At 46.7% G+C, this 19,695-nt stretch overlaps 1 protein-coding gene across 1 annotated transcript in view; it reads right to left on the bottom strand.

Annotated features, from left to right (window-relative positions):
- Svil (supervillin) overlaps positions 1-19,695 on the bottom strand; it is a 136,430-nt gene that overhangs the window by 21,329 nt on the left and 95,406 nt on the right. Inside the window, exons 18-25 of the mRNA XM_051151171.1 lie at positions 17,851-17,898; positions 11,319-11,466; positions 7,599-7,688; positions 7,428-7,514; positions 5,094-5,271; positions 3,325-3,497; positions 1,902-2,057; positions 398-534 (exon numbers count right to left, since the gene is read on the bottom strand). Of these exons, the coding sequence (XP_051007128.1) occupies positions 398-534; positions 1,902-2,057; positions 3,325-3,497; positions 5,094-5,271; positions 7,428-7,514; positions 7,599-7,688; positions 11,319-11,466; positions 17,851-17,898 (1,017 nt within the window). The remainder of the gene's footprint in view (positions 1-397; positions 535-1,901; positions 2,058-3,324; positions 3,498-5,093; positions 5,272-7,427; positions 7,515-7,598; positions 7,689-11,318; positions 11,467-17,850; positions 17,899-19,695) is intronic.

Raw genomic sequence — 19,695 nt, 5'->3', positions numbered from 1 at the left:
TGGGAGGCGAGATTATCGCGGTCTGCACCAAGGGGCATGCGTTGCCACCAGAGGACAATGAATGCATGGGATAGGAGTCAGGCACAGGGTGGTGGACATCACTCGTCTTGGCCAAGAAGATGTAATTGTGTGGGAGCAGTGACACTCAGCATGAGATTCAACAGAGAACTCATGGGCTTTGGACACTATCCTGGGGCTTCCTCTATGAGATTCCCTCGAGAAGGCCACACTGGCATGTCACACATGTATCAGTGCCCAGGAGTCAGCTTAGACCCTGGCCTTCCTCCTTCAATGAGACTCAGGGTATCTGAGAAGCCTGGCACGGGACCAGCTTGTAGAAACCCCATCTTGTATAAAGGACACAGTCACAGAAGCATCTTAGCATTTGGATACCCACCTTTGCCTTCTCGATGACATTGGAGAACTCTCCTACCCACAGGAAGCAGAACTGAGGAGAGAGCAGGAGGAAGCAGTCCCCACTGTTGAGTGAGGAGGCTCGAGGCTCCACCAGCCTCGTCTGGACGTGTCTTCTTCCTGCGGATAAGCCCCAGAGTCCTTTTACCACTGTGCAGATGCCCGTGATGGACAGACACATCGCAACTACACACCTCCCATTTGAAAGACTCCTGACCACCAGCCTAAGCTCCCAGGACCCGCGGGATGTGGAAGTTAACACGGGCCACGTGACAGCAACAGCAGCTGGCGTCGCCCTGAGGTCTTTGTGCTTCTTAGGTACGGCCCCCAAGCCTTGGATTTCTGCATGTCTGTGGATGTAGTGAGGTTCTCCCATCTTGGGAGAGTGGCAAGGACGCCCTGCCCCCTCTTTCACATTCATGCTGCCTTTTCTCCACACAGCCTACTTTCCGTGCTTAACACTTAGCCGTGCTGCAGGGCTCTGGCCTGCCTCCCCGCAGGATCGCCTTCCACAGGCGCTGTTACTCGCAGACCAGCTGGATGGGACCAGCCTGGAGGGAAAGCACTGCCTGGCACTTTCAACCCCCTTCTAAGAGACTCTGGAGCGGTCTGTGACTGCATCCTGCTATCATTTCCACATCAGAGCTCCTCACCCATCTTTTGTGTGTGTGTTGTATGCACACGTGCATGCAGCTGTGTGTACACGTGCATGGATATGTAGGGGTCGGACGAGGACTCTAGTAGTTTTCTTCCCTTGAGATTGAACCTGAAGCTTGCCATCATACCTAGACTGTGTGGCTGGCATGTTCCTGGGATCTACCTGTCTCGGACCTACAATGCTGTGGTTACAGGTACATACACCCACATGTGGTGTTTATGTGGGCATCAGGGATCCAAGCAGGGGTTTTCAAAGAGCCTGGGGCCCCACCCACCACCCATCTTTTAAATACACCTCTAGGGGTGGAGCCGACCTTCCTCACAGCCTTAGCTTCCTGCTGCTCTTCCAAGTCTCATGTGTTGTAGACAAAGGGCAGGCGAGCGGAATGCAGGATGGGCGAGGCTAGTTTACTCCTGCCTTGCCTTCATTCTTTCCCAGGGATGTGCTTCTTTACTCCGGCTGCCATGGGTCATGGCTTATCCCAGTAGGGAGAGCTGAGGAGGGCATGCAGACCCATGCTAGAGACTTAGAGCACATCTGGTAAAGTGCACGGTGGTGTTGGCGTATGGGCTATTGGCCTGGTTCCTACTCCTTAGCAGCTTCTGTGTCCTCATCCCCAAACTCTTAGAACTCCCATGCGCAGACCACTGCTGGCCTCGTGGATCCTGATGCCACAGTGATGGAGGTGGTGTAGCGCCTAGTAAGGGAGACCCAGAGAGAATGCCTGCCCCGTTTCACAGGTGACAAGAGGGCAGATGCAGAGAGTCCTATAGTGGCCAGACAGAAACCACAGGCTGTCGCACTTTCTCTAGACCACGCCTAAGAATACCTTTAATCTGCAGCAGCATGAGCTTCTTGTAGGGCACAGCACTGTTGTTGGAGCTCTGCTCTGTCAGGTTGACGCTCCGCAGGCTGATGTTGCTGAAGTTCTCCCGGCTGGCTAGGCCGGCCAGAGTCACCTCCGAGAAGTTGGAATTGGATGACACTGGGAAGGAGGTGGGGCAGGAGGCTCAGTGGAACGCTGATGTTTTCAACCACAGGGGACTCCTAGCCGGGGCTCAAGTCTGAGGAGCTTAATCAACGCTTGATAACCGAGTACAGAATTCAATGTACACATCAACTACTGTTGACAAGTGTCACAGAACCCTGCAGGAGGCCAAGTCAGGGACACGGACCAGAACCACCCACCCATCCTACAGCCAGCTGCTGAGCTCACTGCACTAAATTCTACCAAGAGCGCCCACAATCCCTGACCCCTTAGAGATGTCGGGAGGCATTTAGACCAGGTCCTCATGGGTAGAAAGGTGACACCCTGCAGGGGTGATTTAGCTCATTTCAGGGGGGCAAAGTGACTAATTACATGTTATTTTGAGGTCCTTTGCCCTCAGACCAAAGGCTGTAGTCACAAGAGCCCAGGTTTTTAGTGTGGACCAATTGCACAAGCCAAACCCTGAAACTTTCCTCCTTTCCTTCCTTAATTTTGGAGATAGGGTCTTACTATGTAGTCCAGGCTAGCTTGGAACTTGGGGTTCTCCTGTGTTTATATCAAGTACCACAAATTGCAGGCATGTACCACCACTAAATACTCTTAAAACAAAACAAAAACCTTTGTCAAATTGATTCATGAATGCTAAAAGGAAAATAAAAGAGTACAGGAAAAAATAATAATAGATAAGTATCAAGATTACGGATACTATTACCACCATGAAAATCCCTATTTGACAGTAGTAGAACCCACATTCTGGGCCAGATAAAAGCTGAGATGTGTAGCTCAGGGTCAGGGTACAGGAAGGGGGCAACTTCATTCTCCAGTCCAAGTACCCTCAGCCTCGCCCATCTAACCCAACCCCATACAGCCCCAGCACCTCTCTCAGAACAATCTGAAAGCATTGGTTTAAAAGGCCGGGGTGAGGAAAGACATGACTTTGGACACCACAGGAAATCTAAAACTTTTTTTTTTTTTTTTTTTTTTTTTTTAAACTAAGACTCAGTGGAGAATTGCTGCCCTTGGGTTTGCCAGAGCCTATAAAACTGGTGGAATTAGGAAATCCAGAAGCACTTCCATCTCAAGACCCAATTCAGCAAAACGGCAAATTTTAAACAGCAACTTAGTGAGAAATCTTTTAATTCGAGGCTAGCATGTATGTGCATGAGTGGGTGCTCTCTGAGTGGCCCCCACAAGGCAAACCAGAGGGAAATAACAGGTTATCAGTGCTCAGACCCGGAAGCGAGCGGTTGCTCCCCACGCTCACTCTTTTCCACTTTCATCCGCTTGGATTCCATGAAGGCAACGTTGAGCCTTTGCTCTGTGTATTCCTGAAGGAGGTCGTCTCTTGCCGCCAGCAGTTTGAGAGGGTTCTTGGAAGCCTGGACCCGGCGCTTGGGCCTGACAGAGCGTTTATGTTCTGCCACGGAAGATGTCAACCTGCAGGCAAAGCAGATGTGGCCCAGCCTGTCATCTCACCTTGTGGGTCTTGAACAATAGACTCCATTATTTTTACTTCCCGATTTCATCTGGGTTAGAGCACCTGTGACCCTCTGCACATACATGCTGCTGTCAAGGTCAAGGTCACAGGGACTAAGCAGATGGTCACTGAATCCTCTTTGTTCCAGACTAAATTTTTTCTTCACATATAGCTTTTTTTTTTCTGCACAGAGTTAATCCCTCCACAGCTGGGATTAACTCAACCTGCCAGCTCCCTGAGGAAAATCACCACACTAATGAAGAATATACTAGAATAAAATAGGCCTTCAGCATCATCTCTGGTCCCCAAGACTGTCCCAGGTTTGGGTAGAGAAGCCTGGGAAGTAGTGTGTCAACGATGAGACCTCCCAGCAGATCTCCCGTGGTGATGCACAACTGTCAAGTGTTTAGGTCTTTGTGCCAGGAAGTATTCTTTGTATGCCTCCACTGTTCATGTGAGCATACACACACATTTGTTTAAACTGCTACATATCACAACTATATACAGCAACCTCAGCAATGACAGCTGGATGCGGAGAAGGTGAATCGCACAGATTGAAATGTGCTGAGCAGTACACCGCATCAGTCGTTTAGGGAGCCTTTACCCTCAGTAAACTCACTCTCGGAAGACAGGGCTGCTCTGATCATTGCAGAGGGAAGTTTGGAGATGTGCAGTGGGCAGCTGTGTGCAGCTTGCTCGGACAAGTGCCCCTACTTCTGGTGGTGTTACATGGGGCTTCCTCTGGGGGCTCAGCTCACCCCTCTGGTTGACGGGTATCATCTGTCCCCTTGACTACATGGATGGTTGAGGGATGAGCGCATATCCTAGGCTGGTACACCAAAGCCTGGACTCTGAGGATCTACTGGGAAGTGTGTCTGAGTCAACTGAGCAGCCTGTCTATTTGGCGCTAGAGGTGGTTCTTTCTTTATGGTTGCAGTCTGACCAAGAGAGAAGCCAGCATATGGAAAGACAGCCTTAAGACAGACCGTGCTGCAATTGGCGCTGTACACTCAGGGTGCGCCTGAGTTTGAACTAGAATCCTCCCCAACTGTATTTCTTTTTTCTGATCTCAGTTCAACATATGTATTTATCTGGCATCTGCCACAGAGGGAATCCTAACACCTAATCATCTCTTATAATGGTACCCTCAGAGAAAACTCACGGATATGTGAAATTTATACATTGCTGGAAGCAAAGGACCTATAGTTCCTGATTTTGTAACTACTAGTGCTACCCTGAACTCATTATCATCTGAATATCCAGGTATGAGTTAAGTTCAGTGGCGTCCAGTGGGACACTTATGGGGCGATGCCAAGTGGTGGTACTATGAGACACCACAAAGCAGTGCTTGCGCGATGTGCAAGCCAGCCACACCCTTCAAGGCAGCACACACATCCAGGGCACCGGCAGTAGACCTGCATGTATGGCAGGGTGACCATGCACACCCTCTCTGCCCTGAGGCAACGTGCATCTTGCTCTAAAACAAATACCCATGGTAGAAGTTTCTGGCGACAGGACTCGGGAAGCATTATGAAGGGAGCCATTCTCAAACTCACTTGGGAGCATAAGGGTCGAAAATGACATCAAAGTCCTCCTCCAGCTCCACAGGACCTCTGGGTATACTGTGATCCACGCTGCGGTAGAATTTGGCAAAAGTCTCGTCGTCATCCAACTTCATCACCTCCTTGACAGATTTGCCGGTGACCGTGAGAACCGTTTCCTGCATCCCAGCAACTATCAATAGTGGAGCAGAAACACCATGGGCTTTAGAGAAACAGTTACTGCGGCTTTTCCTTGCAATGCTTTAAGTTCCCTGAATTCCCAGAGTGGGGATAGCATCACAGTGAGGTTCGAAGCCCCTTTTCTGTGTACCCCTACACCCCCGCTCACTCTACTCCTCACACAGGGCTATCCCACCTGCTCAGTGGTAGTCAGGACAGGAAGCAGGCTGATCTTGCCCTCGCTAGCACGTCAGCCTTTGTGAACCTGCCCCATTTCTACTAACGGGGAGCTAACCTTAGCCTTGTTCCATGTTAGGTTTCTGCAAACTTTTTCTGCAATGACCTAGGATGCATTCGGGACTTCCTTGGGAAGAGCACACAGCTTATGGTGCAGTTCCTCATCCTGCGGTTACAGTGCGAAAGTGGGTGTGCACAGCAGGTCAACAAAAGGACATAGCTGTGTTCCAATAAAACTTTATTTCCAAGAGCAGGTGGAATACTGGGGTGGTCATGGCCACTGCCTGCTGACCACAGGCCAGATCACTGTTACTTCATTGTGTTGGCTAGTTCAATTCAATACAGGCTAGAGTCATTTGAGAAAAGAGGGTTATCAGTTGAGAAAAAGCCCCAACTAGATGGGCCTGTGGGATTGTGGCTCATGTGGAAGGCTCCTACCTGCTGTGGGCGGGGCCATCCCCAGGCAGGTCCTTGGTGCCATGAGAAATCAGGCTGAACAAGCCAGGAGGACCATGACAAGAAGCAGTGTTTTTCTATATGGCCTTCACATCTGTCCTACCTCTAGGTTCCAGCCTTACTTGGGTTCTTTCCCTAACTCCCCTGGATGATGGACTACCAGGTGTAACATTTAAAAAAACAAAACAAGACAAAGAAGACAAACAAACAAACAAAACCCAACCCTCTCCTCTCCAAGTTACTTTTGGTCATGGTATTTATCAAAGCCACAGAAACCAAGACAATGTTGGAATAGATTTCATTGTTAATATAGTTTACCCAGTCAGATTAACTATTATATTATGTCCTTATAGTTCTGGTTTCAGTGTTTGTGATACTTTCAGTTTTTAGGGGTCACTGTCAACAGTAGGGACTCCTAGTACCTGATACTTGATGAGAGAGAAAAGGATATTTCTGCATACTGCCTTTTGTGTCACCAATTATTATAATAAAGTGCTTACTGCATTATTATCTTTTACTAAAATTTTATTTAAAAAAGTATTTGGAATTATAAAACATATATTTTGCCTTAACAGAAATGATGCCTACACTTTATTATTATTATTATTTTTTGTACCCCTGTGTAGCCATGGCTGTCTTGAAACTTGCTCTGTAGACCAGGCTGGCCTTGAACTCACAGAGATCCTCTTGCCTCTGAGTCCCAAATGCTGGAATTAAAGGTGTGTGCCACCACTGCCAGGCGATGCCTACATTTCAAAGCTCATCCAAAAGTAGGTTAATTTTGTATTTGTAAAGTAAATGCTTTACAGCATAAAGGAAAAAAAATCACCGAGTTATTCTTGAATTGGATGATATGCCAAGGGTTTGGAGTTAGTAACAAGTGCGCTACTGGCCATCCCAAATTTATACTATTATCAAGTGATTTATTTATTTACATATTCTACCCACACGTATGCCTGCACACCAGAAGAGGGCACCAGATCTAATTATAGATGGTTGTGAGGCACCATGTGGGTGCCGGGACTGAACTCAGGACCTTTGGAAGAAAAAGACAGTTCTCTTAACCTCTGAGCCATCTCTCAAGCCCTATAATTCCATTTTTTGAAGAATAATAACAAATTTTAATTGTGCATGGGTATAAATTGCTGAAAGTATACTAGAAAGGAGAGGGCTTGGCTGAAGAGAGAAAACAGTAAGAAGTAAGATTTGGAGTGGTAGCAACGGTGGTACATGGCTGTCATCCCTGGACCTGGGGTGAAGAAACCAGTTCAAGGTTGCCCTCGGCTATGAAGCAAGGTCAAGGCTATGAACCTGGTCTACATGATACCATGTTTCAAAAACAAAACAACAATAGTAACAACAACAACAACAACAACAAAGTCAAGCAAAACAAAACCCCAAAAGTTAAGTTGCAAGTTAGCACTTGGAGGATCTGAGAGACCACGGGGAAGCTCCCCTCTGGCTGCTGGCACCCACCTTTGTTGTTCAGCCTCCTTAGGAAGGTTTCCAGCCTGTCCAGCTTCAGGTCTGATTCCAGCTGCATATCAGGTCTGGCTTCAATATCTAAACGAGTAGAAACCACAAGTGAGCAATCACCCCTGAGGCTCCTGTGCAGATCCCCATGTCCCTGTGGATAGCATGACATACCTTCCAAGGGTTTGGAGACCGGGGTAGTGCCCCTTGATTTACTGCACAGAGGTGAGGAGACTGGAGTTATGGCGGTGGGTGACGCCAGACCTGCAGAACACACAAGGGGACCATTTGGCATCTTCCAGATTAACGGTGGAAGTTCACAGACCCCAGTGAACCTGCACATGTCCTTACAGTGTGAGTGTGCACACAAGTATGCATAGGTCAGCCACCAAATGCAGTCACACCTAGGACTGTCCTATTGTCACTGTGCATCAGGCAAGCTGACACTCCAAAATGAACAGTGAGGACATGGGGCGACATAGCCACAGCATGTAACTGGAGCAAGAGTAGTATACAGGCTTCCAGAATGTACTGGAATAAGTAAGAGCTCTGAAGGCCTTTTGGTGTGGCAGGGGCCACAGAGGAAAAAGCTAATTTGTACCATCTCCCACAGATGTTAGGAGTCAGCTGCGAGGCCCTGGGCACCAGGGTTCTCTCCAGTCTGTGCGGACGCAATGGCAATGTGAGCTTGTGAGCACTGTATGGAGAATAAGGCAGAGCCCTGACCTTCCGGAGGAAAGACAGGCAAATTCGGGGTGGGGAGTGCTCGCTCAAGCAAAGGCTGAGGGACGCATGGAAAGTGACAAGGGGAATTTGAGCACTGAGAGAGCACTCAGTTGAAATATGAAAACATAACAAAGTTTAGAGATACCAACCCCTACCCAACTAGGAGAAGATACTGGGGCAGGGGAATAAGTGTAGTACCTGTAAAGGACGGAATGAGCTGCTGCTGCTCTCTGTGTCCTTTGCAGTGTGTGTGTGTGTGTGTATGTGTGTGTGTGTGTGTGTGTGTGTGTGTATGTGTTGCATGTGCGTGTGTACATGTGTGAGTGTAAGTATGGTGCATGTGTGTGCATGCATGTGTGTATGTGTGTGGTGCATGTGTGTGGTACACATGTATGTGTATGTGCATGTGTGTGGTGTGTGTGTGGTGCATGTGTGTGTGTGCAAGTGCGTGTGTGCATGTGTATGTATGTGTGTGGTGCATGTGCATGTATGCTTGTGTAAGTGAGTGTGTATGTGTGGTGCGGGTATATGTGCATGTGTGTGTGGTGCATGTGTGTGTGGTGCATGTGTGTGTGGTGCATGTGTGTGTGGTGCATGTGTGTGTGGTGCATGTGTGTGTGGTGCATGTGTGTGTGGTGCATGTGTGTGTGGTGCATGTGTGTGTGGTGCATTTGTGCGTATGTTTGTGTGAGTGAGTGTGTGTGTGTAAGTTTAAGTGGACATAACCCTCTTAAGCACTCTCCTAGAACAACCAGCGAACACATAAGCCACTCTCATTCACAAGGACAAAGGGGCTGCCCTGCTCCTTCCTCCTGTGAGCTGGAGAGGCAAAGAAAGCACAAAAACACAGGGAAAAGGCAGCAGCAGGTAAGTGGCTGAAAACTTAAGTTCTGAGCAATTTCCTGCAAACACTTCTCAATATTCACTTACACGTGAACTTGCAAAACTATACACGCATACATTCTAACACTCATTTCTACTCCCAGGTCAGCAAACAGTTCATGTCCACGAGAAGGTAAGATTTCTTAAAATATAGTGCTGTAAGTAAAATAATTGGGGGTTAAAAAGATAAGACAGGCTGAGTCATCACTACTTGGGGGCGTGGGTTGAGAGTTATCAGAAGACTCCACTGGCTCTAAAGCCAATAAACTAGACTGCCTCAGCTGATGGTCCCAAATCTGCTCTTCTATATGGACATGGTGAATCCAGGTACTATTGCGCCCCCTGCTGCCAGTCAGGCCACAGTGCACAAAAGGGATCCTGGAAGTGGATACTGCCTCCAGCTAGAGGCATTATGGATTTTCCCACAATGCAACAGGGAATATAGGGTGAAGTTTCAAAGTATTAAAACAACCAAAGCTCTCCCCACAGCTCTTTTCAGTGAATTCTAGAAGCAACAAAAATAGGACCTCCTGCCTGGGAACATTTTTACACCTTTTATCACGGATGCTGTGGGTGTTCCCCTTCCCCCATTTTAGAATACTAGGGGGATTTTGTGGCTTGCCAATTGCTAGAGTATTGGAATATAAAAGGAGAGAATGTCCAGGGGGAAATCAGGAGCGCCTCAGAGCCTCCAGGAGAGAGACAACACAACCCTGCCCTGTCCTCATGTGCCACTGGAGCTGAGGTGAGCGCTTCTGTGGCTGTCAGGCTGGGTCAGGGACTTGTATTCTGCAGTCAACAAAAACCATACGCCAGATAATTGCAAATCAAAAAGAACTAATAGTTCAAAAATAGATGTGGTCTTTTATATTGGATTAAAAGCAAAAAAAAAAAAAAAAAAAAAATCCTGACAAAGACTTATGACTTCCTAACACTGAGAAAACACAAAGCTCTTGTAGGGAAATAGACACAGAAATGCTCACTGTGGGATAGAGCCCTCTGTATCCAAGCTGGCAGTGTGGGCCTGGGCAGAAGAGCAAAGGCGTGTGGGAAGAGCCCAGTTAAGACTCTTCAGATGAGCCAGTAAAATAAGTTAAAATAAAATATGGAGCAAATTTCCATTGGGAGACAAGTTGGAGCCAGCACCTGAATAGCTGACTGAGCCCTGGTTCACTTTCAGTTCCTGCTGCCCTTAACCCATTTGAGCCCAGACATTCCCCTGCCTCTTGTTAATATGGGGGTGGGAGGCAGTGAGGGATGAGAGACTGGGCTCAAGGCTACACCTGACTGAACAGTTCCATGATTCCATGAAGAAAAGCCAGGTCCTGCTTCATCCAGAGAGAGAAAATGGTCCTCTGAGGTTCTTGGATGATCTTAAGGCTAACACGTTTGCTTCAAAGACCTCTTCCAATAAGAGTCAAGGAAATCAGCCTGAAGGGCTTGCCCTCCCTCCCCTCCCCTCTCTTCTGCATGCATCTCTCTAATGCCTTGAGTGAACGCAAGGGTTGAAGAGAAAGAACAGTAAACTTATGAAGTGTATGGCAGAAGTGTATGTGAAACTTCTAGACAGTTGCTTGAGAAATGGAGGTGCATGCATATGGATGAAGGGAGACTACTGATCAGGGTGGCATGCAGCTGGCACTCCATTTCTGGTGTCTCTGGTTCCCACGTCCCTGGTGCAGTAAGCAATCTATCTGCAAGGCATCCTTCCTCCCTGGAGTCAGAACACCTTTTAGACAGCTGTCACAGGCCTGCACGCTGTAAGGCACAGCTTACAAAGCCAGAGCCAACGGGACATAGAAACTGACTTGCAGAGAACAAGACTCCTTCATGCTAAAATCCCATTGTTTCCAAAGGCTGCCTTGGTAGCGGTGGGATGGTGGGAAGGCCTGTCTCGATGTATATCAGGCCACGGGAAGATGGAAACAATTTAAAATGAGTTGTGGAAAATAATTGGTTAAAACTGTTTCTTTTTCTTTTCCTTTTTTGGCAGAGCTGCAATTGCTTCCGAAACCTACAACTGCACTCGGTTTCCAAACAGGTGAGTTCTGAAGTAGTGACAGGCCAAGTCAGTCCTCCTACACAGAAGAGGGCAGTGACTATGATGCCCGCAGCAGAAACTGCCCCACACAACCATCAAACCAACTCACTCACACCAGTGCGGCGTGCCACGTAAACACCAGGACCTTCGCCCTTCCTGCTGGGTTGTCACACACCCTTCTACTTCCACGGACAAGCGTGTGCACACAGACACGCACGCACAGACGCGTGTATGCAGACTCTGACCTTTCTTCACCATTCTCCCTGCGACGGTAAACTGGGTTGAGTCGTTGGCAGCGCCTCGGCCCTTTGCCTTCCAGGCTTCCTCGCGCACAGTGATGAGGTGCTTCCTCTCCTCAATGGTCATCTGGCACTCTCGGCTCTCTGTGACCCGCTGGGTACAAAAGGCACAGAAGGGGGAAGAGGAGGCTGATGGCACTGTGAACTTTAGCCTGGCAGCATTTCCCACGTGAAAAAAAAAAAACAAAACCAGGTAAAGAGACTAAGCTGTCTCATTGTTCCTGACTCCTGACACCTGGTGAGTTAACGAGGGGTGTCACCTACACATGCTCACCAAGAACATGGTTAGTCTAGAACATTTTATATGAGTCAGCTCCCCAAGAGTGTGAGTGATGATAAAGTAGGGAAGCTGGTTAGCAGAGATGCGAATTTTAAGATTCCCCAGGACTGGGTGGGAGTTCTGGTCCAGCAGTGACGTCATCTGGGGAGTTAGGTAGCCAAGGGAGCAGAGGAGGAGGAGGCCTTAGATCAGATCTGACACCTGGGGTTTACTCTGGGGGTACACACAACCCACACAGAGAACAAAAGCTCTCAGCATGTGAGTCTCTAATGTGGTGGGTGATTTCAGTGGCAAATGCCAGCTTCCCCATCATGGAGCCCCTGCCTCTTCCTTGCACACGATCTTCAGCGCATGACCAGAAGTGACTTTGGTATCCTTAGTAATTCGGAAGAAGTGAAGACCTCATCCCGAAGCATGACAGCTGAATGCAATGCGTGGCCTGGGTGTGGCCCAGGAGTGGGTCTAGGAAGACTCTTCCTGGGGAAAACTGACACAGATCAAACACAGATGTGGGTTCGGTAAACACAATGGTGACGTCAAGCCTCTTGTCTTGATCATTGTTATCAGTGCACCATGGGCATGGAGGAAAACACCTTCACTGCGGGAAGTACATACTAAAGTACTGAATGGAGTGGTCTCCATACTGCTCAAGCATCTTGCACATGGTTTAAGAAGGAAAGATAAAATTAGACATATACAGTCAAACAGATTCATATGCACAGCCACACACATAGATACACATGCACATCCATACATATAGATACACATATCCATACACACCCATACACACAAACACAGTCACACATTCACAGTCACACATACACACACACTCACGGTCACACATGAGATGGGAGAGGGCACGAGGGAAGAGGCAGGGAGAGTCAATATCAGGAAGTGGTGGGTCAGGGAAAGGGTACAGAGTACCCTGCCTCTTATACACCGATACTTCCCGAGAAGGGTCACCTGTTGCCAAGGTGACAGTTATCAACAATTAAAACAAGCCACTTAAAAGCCTTCCACTCAGGACTGACACAGTGACCCTAATGCCAAAGAATGTTTGACTTAATGTAAGTTTACTAAATAAACTATGAGGTTTCTTATAGAAAGACACAACGGAGTCTGAGAGAATATACTTACTTGGAAATGAAGTGTCCGGAGTAAAGTTTAATTAAACCAATAGAGGAGTTGGCTAAAAATATTTCCAAAAACCATTCAGAATGTCATTAAAATTGGCTCCTAGCTTTATGGTGAGCCCATGGCCTCTCCAAAGAGCAGGGTGTGGTAATGCCATGTTGTTAATGACTCAGAAAAATGCTTTCCTGGAGTCAACAGCTTAGTGCTCCTGGAAATACCTAAAATGTTTTCATGGAAGATGAAAGTTTGGAGCCCTCGGATGAAGCAAGTCAACCCAAAGATTTCGTTGTTTTCAAAGAAGGATTGTTTGTTTGGTTTTTTAAAATTTTCTTCTAAATGCAAGTACTAAACATAGAAGTTTTTCCTTCTCTGGAAGCCTTTATATAACTTGATTATTTGGCCTGTTTGACTTGGGGAACCCTTAGTTGGCTCCCCTTGACCTTACACGGTTCTAGAAGAATTAATAGATATACAGTTGTATATCCCCTGAAAATCAACCTACAAAATCTACCCTAATGTATGAAGCCTCTCAAAGTGTGAAAATTTGTTTGCCTTTCTTTCTTTCTTTCTTTCTTTCTTTCTTTCTTTCTTTCTTTTTCTCTCTCTCTTTCTTTCGTTCTTTCTTACTTTCAGTTTGAAGCTGCATTATTGTCTTGGTTTTCTGTAGTAGACTTTTCTTTACTTGTTTAGTTCTCAGAAGCTCTGTGTCCTGCCCTGCGGTTAGCAAACTGGATGCTGAGTAGCCTGGAATAGTGAGAGGAGAGGCAGAGCACAGCAAAGGCCCAGCTCATCTGTAAGTCCTTCCTCCAAACCCAGACGCCATCAAAATACTGGAGAGAAGCAGCGGGAATGAGAAAGAGAATGGGGGAGGAGGGGAAGGAGAAAGGGAAGCGGGTGGGAAGAGTGGAGGGCGAGCAGATGCTGTCGACAGGCTGGCGTTTCTCCCAGCGTACTGAGAAATCAGAGCAAATCTTCGCATTCCATCCACAGGGATGAGATATGGCAGGAGAGTACAGCTCAGGTATCATTAGGATTAGCAACAAATTAAGAGGCAAAATTCCTCCACAGTTAGCAAGTTTCATACGAAGAACTACTGTAAGTCTGGAAACTCAGCAGCAGACCTCATAGGAACATACGCTACTAATAGAGATAAGGTCAAAGCACAAACTCCTGTGCAATGGTGAAGAATTCAGCTTTGCCTTCCCCTGAACAAGGTGTCAATCCTCGGTAGCAAGCAGTGTGAAGTGATCTGACACCAGAGACAATGACGAAGAAACCATGTGCTAGGAATTTAAAGTGATGCCAGTCTGGTCCTGTCACCAGTGGGGGCTTCTGATGGATGGCAGGTAGGGCAGCCCCTCTCTCCGCACAGCCGCTGGGCAGGTGGAGAAGTAGAGGGTGCGTGGTGCTGCACGGAGTCTGTGCGCTCTCAAACACAGTCTCCTTCTCTGTACGCCAGTATCATGAAACGTCAAAGACACCACCACTTCTGGGGCAAAGTAACGAACGTACCTGATCACTGAAGACACTGATACACTAACATATAACCATGTCAACACTTACATTCATCTGGTTAGACTGTTAAGAAGTAAAAATACATGGTTTAAAATGTTCTAAAGTTTGGGGTCATGAAACAAACTGTTCTTGTTAAGTGGTATTTTTCTTTGAACTTAAAAAAGCTCAGGGCGGGGGTGGGGGGCCTGGAGAGATGGCTCAGTGTTTAAGAGCACTGACTGCTCTTCCAGAGGTCCTGAGTTCAATTCCCAGCAACCACATGGTGGCTCACAACCATCTATAATATGATTTGATGCCCTCTTCTGGCCCACAGATGTACATGCACTGTATACATAACAAAAAATAAATAAAATCTTTAAAAAAAAAAAGCTCAGTGGGAGGTAGTCTCATGTTCAACTCTATTCTCACCAATTTGATGATCTATAAATCCAAGGTAGCCTCAATAAAAATCTAAGTAGGTTATTTATAAACAGACAAACATATCCTGAACTTGAATATTTATGGAGAAAGCAAAGCCCTATGGTAGTCCACGGAAACTGAGGAAGAATGAAGGTGGAAGACTCGATTCTAAAGCTACAGGAATCGGGACAGCATGGCACTGACTACATCAACAGAGCAGAATAGAAAGCCTAGACCCACATGCCTACAGCAGACTGAACCTTGCGAAGTAAAGGAATAAAAGCAATACAATGCAGAAAGGAGTACTACTAAGGAGTCATGTGCTGGAATATTTGTATACTTGCTTATATATAAAACAAACAAAAAACCCCACCCTAGACTAGATCATATATAATTGACAAAAACTAACCCCAAGTGGCTCATAGACTTATACATGAAATATAAAACTATAAAACTCCTAGAAGATAATCTAGTCATGAGCTTAATCACACAACACACACATGCACATGCGCACACACACGCACACCCTCCTCCCCTCGCTCCACTACTACGATCAAACCTATGGCTTCATGCATGATACTTTCCCCAGCCTGGGCATAATCATTTTTTCGGTAGAATACTAAAGGCATGACTCATGAAAGAACTAGTTGGCAAAGCGGGGTTTCACTGAGATTAATAAACTGCTCTGTGAAAGGCTCTGCCAGAAGAATGAAAAGACAAGCCACAGGATAGGAAGAGATATTTGCAAAACTCTTGTAATCCAAGATACACAAAGGACTTAAAAAAGAAAAAACGATCAGGAAACAAGTGAACAAAGCATCTGTGTACATATATCAGTAGAGAGGACACGTGGATAGAAAATACGCACATGACAACAGACTCAACAGTGAAACACCGTGAGGGACTCACATTTCAAAATGAGAGCCTACGATATATCTTTTGAAGTGGCCATAATCCGAGACACTGACATTAAATGCTGTAGACATTGAGCAACACGCGTCTTCACTGGATGCCGTAGAAAAGGAAATGTCACCGCTGCTGTGAGAGGCAGCGGGAAGTCTCCTATGAAATCATGCACGCTCTTACTGTAGGGCTTCTCAATCATGTCCACCAATACCTGAATAGTAAGGCTTATGTCTCAGCAAAAAAAAAAGAAAAAAGAAAAAAATAGCGCATGTGGACTTTTGTTTATAGCTGCTCTACCCACAATCGCCAAAACTTGGAAACAACCAAGATGCCATCAAGTACATGGATGGCTAAATGAGCTTGGTCCATCCAGACACATGACTACAGCCTAGCATTGAAGGGCTATGGTGGTACAAGAAGGCACAGGGCCAAGCGAATGCTCTCTGTTTCCAGCTCTAAGGGGTTGAGCAAAGTCGGGCGGCTGAGACCGACTGTCAGGAAAGCACAAAGTGCGTTAAGGGAGGGGCACCATCCTGTAAGCCAGTGTAGTGGTGGGCAGCGTGGCTCAGAGCCAAGTGTTGGGCAGGAAAGCACTGCACTGAGCCGGAACAATGGCTCCGCTGCTGTTTTCTGGGCAGAGAGAGTGAAAGTCAACCTTTTCCTTATACAGGCGTCATGACCAAGAGAGGGATTTACACTGCTGAATCCGCCTAAAAATTGGGAGTGAAGGGTGGGGTGTAGGTTGGCCTACTCTGAAAAACGTAAGAAAGTTAAACATACTTGTGACCACACACAGATACGTACAACCTCCCCTTTCTCTCCACACACACAATGAAATGCCACAGAAAAGCTGCTTATCGCCCCAATGAAGGTTTCTCGACCACTCAGACATTGCAATGAGGCTTAACATGTATAGGCGTTTCCTCACCTGATTAACAGAGACAAAAGACAGGTGTTTATGGGCAGCGGGCATAGCAGGAGAATAAGTAGAAGCGAATACAGGTTCCTATAGGGCAAAGCAAGAGGATTAGAGGTAAGACTGGAAGGAGGACCGAGTGTAGGAACCGGCGAGCGAGTTGGGGAGAAGAGACACAAACCACGCACTTTTCTACCGGAGTTAATTTTCCCATTGCAATGTTGGTTCTTCCTTGGAACACCCTTCCTGGGAGTGCTAGTGCTGAGTGGCACACGTCCCACACAGCCCAGTCATGCACCTGAGCCAGGGCTGCGAGTGACTGGTAGGTTGATGGCAGATTACTGCAGTTCATATATAAGACTATAAATATATATGTATGTATGTACTTAGTTAGGGGTGAGGTCTGGAGTTTTAAGTACTTAACATAAAGGATTAGTTTCTTTATGGCATTTTCATTATATGAGTTAAAAATAGTGTAAGGGCACAGGATCAGCTTCCATACTGGATGAAAGCTGTATGTTGCCTAGGGATACAAAAAAACAGGGACAGCGTAGGGCACCATAGGTGCTATGAAATTAGAAGCCGTGTTAGCTGCCATAGGGACAGTTACCTATGCTTGGGGGAGGAGAGAGAGCCACTGCCCCTCTAAGTGACTGCGATGTACTGTCCTTCAAAGCATTTTTTTTCATGTTTCAGATAAGGTTTCCAGAAATCTTTACAAGGAGCCAACCAAAATTACAGTCACAGTGACACTGTCCAGATGAGCTGCACTTCCTGAGATGCTCCCATGTTATTTACAACATGTTATGTGGGGTTGGGGATTTAGCTCAGTGGTAGAGCGCTTGCCTAGCAAGTGCAAGGCCCTGGGTTCAGTTCTCAGCTCTGAAAAAAAAAAAAAAATGCTATGTAGGACCACAAACTGAGCACTCAGGAATGTGTTAGCTTCCCTCTATGTGACAAGTTTTTTTCTATACTATATATGTGTATGTGTGTATATATGTGAAAATACATATATATGTATATGTATGTATGTACATATTGGATGCACACACATATATACACATATACCTACACACATGCACACACATACACATATATACGCATTTATATGTATACATATACATATATATAATAAACATGTGAGTTCTACCACTAAAAATCCCTAGCTTTCTTTTTCAGGCATGGGCCAAGGATTCTCTGTAGAATTCCCCAGGTAGAACTCTCTCTCTGTTCTTCTGTCTCCTGGCTCTGTGCCTAAGCTTTGCACCCACCAGGGGAATCCACTGCATTCGCTTATAGAAGGACATCTGCGTTAGAGTCAGGCTTACCCAAAGCAGATTAGAAATGGCATTATCATCTGTAAATCCTCCTTCTCCCTACAGGTTAAAACAAACAGGAGACATTGTAGAGGGCCAAAAGAGCAGAGTCTGCTGGGGTGAGCACTCTGTGTCTGGGTTCAGTCAGTCAAAAGCATGCACGTGCTCGCATTCCAGTGCTGTGAACAGCAAGCAGCCCCATTCCCCAGGGTCAGGATGACAACCTGTGAGCAGACATCACCCAATAGCTTGTCCCACCTCCTCCCCGCCTTGTCCACCTGTTTTCTCCTCAGCATTGACAGACAATTCTAGCAGGAATGTGGCAGGGGCTCCTTCCTTGAATTTTCAGGTCTTTTTCTGTGATACCTGAGATCTCAACCTTAACTGACCTCATTAGAGTGGCAACTGAGAGGGCAATCTGTTCCCCCCTGGGACCTTCACACAGGTAGACTGACAACAGCCAATTCTATAATGGTTTTTGTTTTCTGGAAAAAGTCCCAGACGCTGGATTGCTGTCTTCAAAAGGACATGGAAGTTACCTCATATCCTGCAATGTTGACCAGGCCCAAGTAGTGCATAAATTATATTTTTATTATTAATTATTATTATTAATTTTGGTTTTTCGAGACAGGGTTTCTCTTATAGCCCTGGCTGTCCTGGACTCATTTTGTAGACCAGGCTGATTTTGAACTCACAGAGATCCACCTGCCCTTGGCTCCCCAACTGCTGAGACGAAAGTCGGGCACCACCCCACCTGGCTTTAGAGCTAGGATTTAGTTATGACTTGACAGAAAGAAAGAAGATGCCAGGCAGGCCTCTTCTTTAAGGCCTTCTTTTGCCTCCCTCTCTCTTGACAGACATGGAAACAAATCCTGCTCACGTAAACGTGTCCCATAGACTGTGGACCTGGCCTGCATCACCACTTAGTGGCTTTTGGATTGGTACGACTAAGTACACGTGCCATATCACCCAGACCTATGCTAACTGAAATCCAGGAGGCAAGTGTGGGGGGAGGGGGGGTCCAGGAGGGGAGAGGAGAAGAAGGAAGGCCCCTGTGTCACTTCCATGGGAAGCGAGGCCAGCTGGAGATAGCTATCGCTCTTAATAGCCATTTCATTAACCTTGATTCTGAGGAATATAATTAGAACGCAAACAACTGCTCCCTGGGGCTGAAATCTGAGAACAAAAGGGAAAGCTTTGCTTTTTCAAGGCTATCCATGAGCCCAAATAAGACCGTATTATTATGCAGCACTCCAAATGAGATGTGGGTGGGAGCACCCTGATTTCTCTCAGGACTGCCCCCTTGACAGAGGAAATGATTACAGATTGTCAAGACATTTATTTATTTTGTTGTTGCTTTGAGATAGGAATCATCCTGTAGCCTGGGCTAGCCTGAAACTCATTATGTAGCCCAGGATGGCCTTGAGCACACATAAATCCCCAGTCTCAGTCCCTTGAGTGCTGGAATTACAGGTGTGTGCCACTATGCCCATCCCATCCCCTAATGTGTGTTTGTGTGTGTGTGTGTGTGTTAAAAATAATTTCACCTGCTTTTGTATATGAGTGTTCGCCTGCATGTATGTCTGCACACTGAGCACATGCCTGATGCCACAGAGGGCAGAAGAGAGTGTCAGACAGCCTGGAACTGGAGTTACAGACTGTCATGAGCCCCCGTGTGGGGAACCGACTCTGGACACTCTAGAAGAGCAGCCAGTGCCCTTAACCACTGAGCCGCCTCTCCAGCCCTGTAGTGTCTTCTCTAGGGTCTTACCAGGGCCTTTTAAATGATCAATATGGTATTAGCAGAAATAGGAGTTGATTTTGTTTTTGTGGTGTATGTGTGTGTGTGTGTGTGTG

Source organism: Acomys russatus, chromosome 9, assembly GCF_903995435.1.
Source record: "Acomys russatus chromosome 9, mAcoRus1.1, whole genome shotgun sequence".
Taxonomy (NCBI): Eukaryota; Metazoa; Chordata; class Mammalia; order Rodentia; family Muridae; genus Acomys; species Acomys russatus.
Note: the sequence above shows the minus strand (reverse complement) of the source record. Positions and strands in the feature narration are given on the sequence as shown.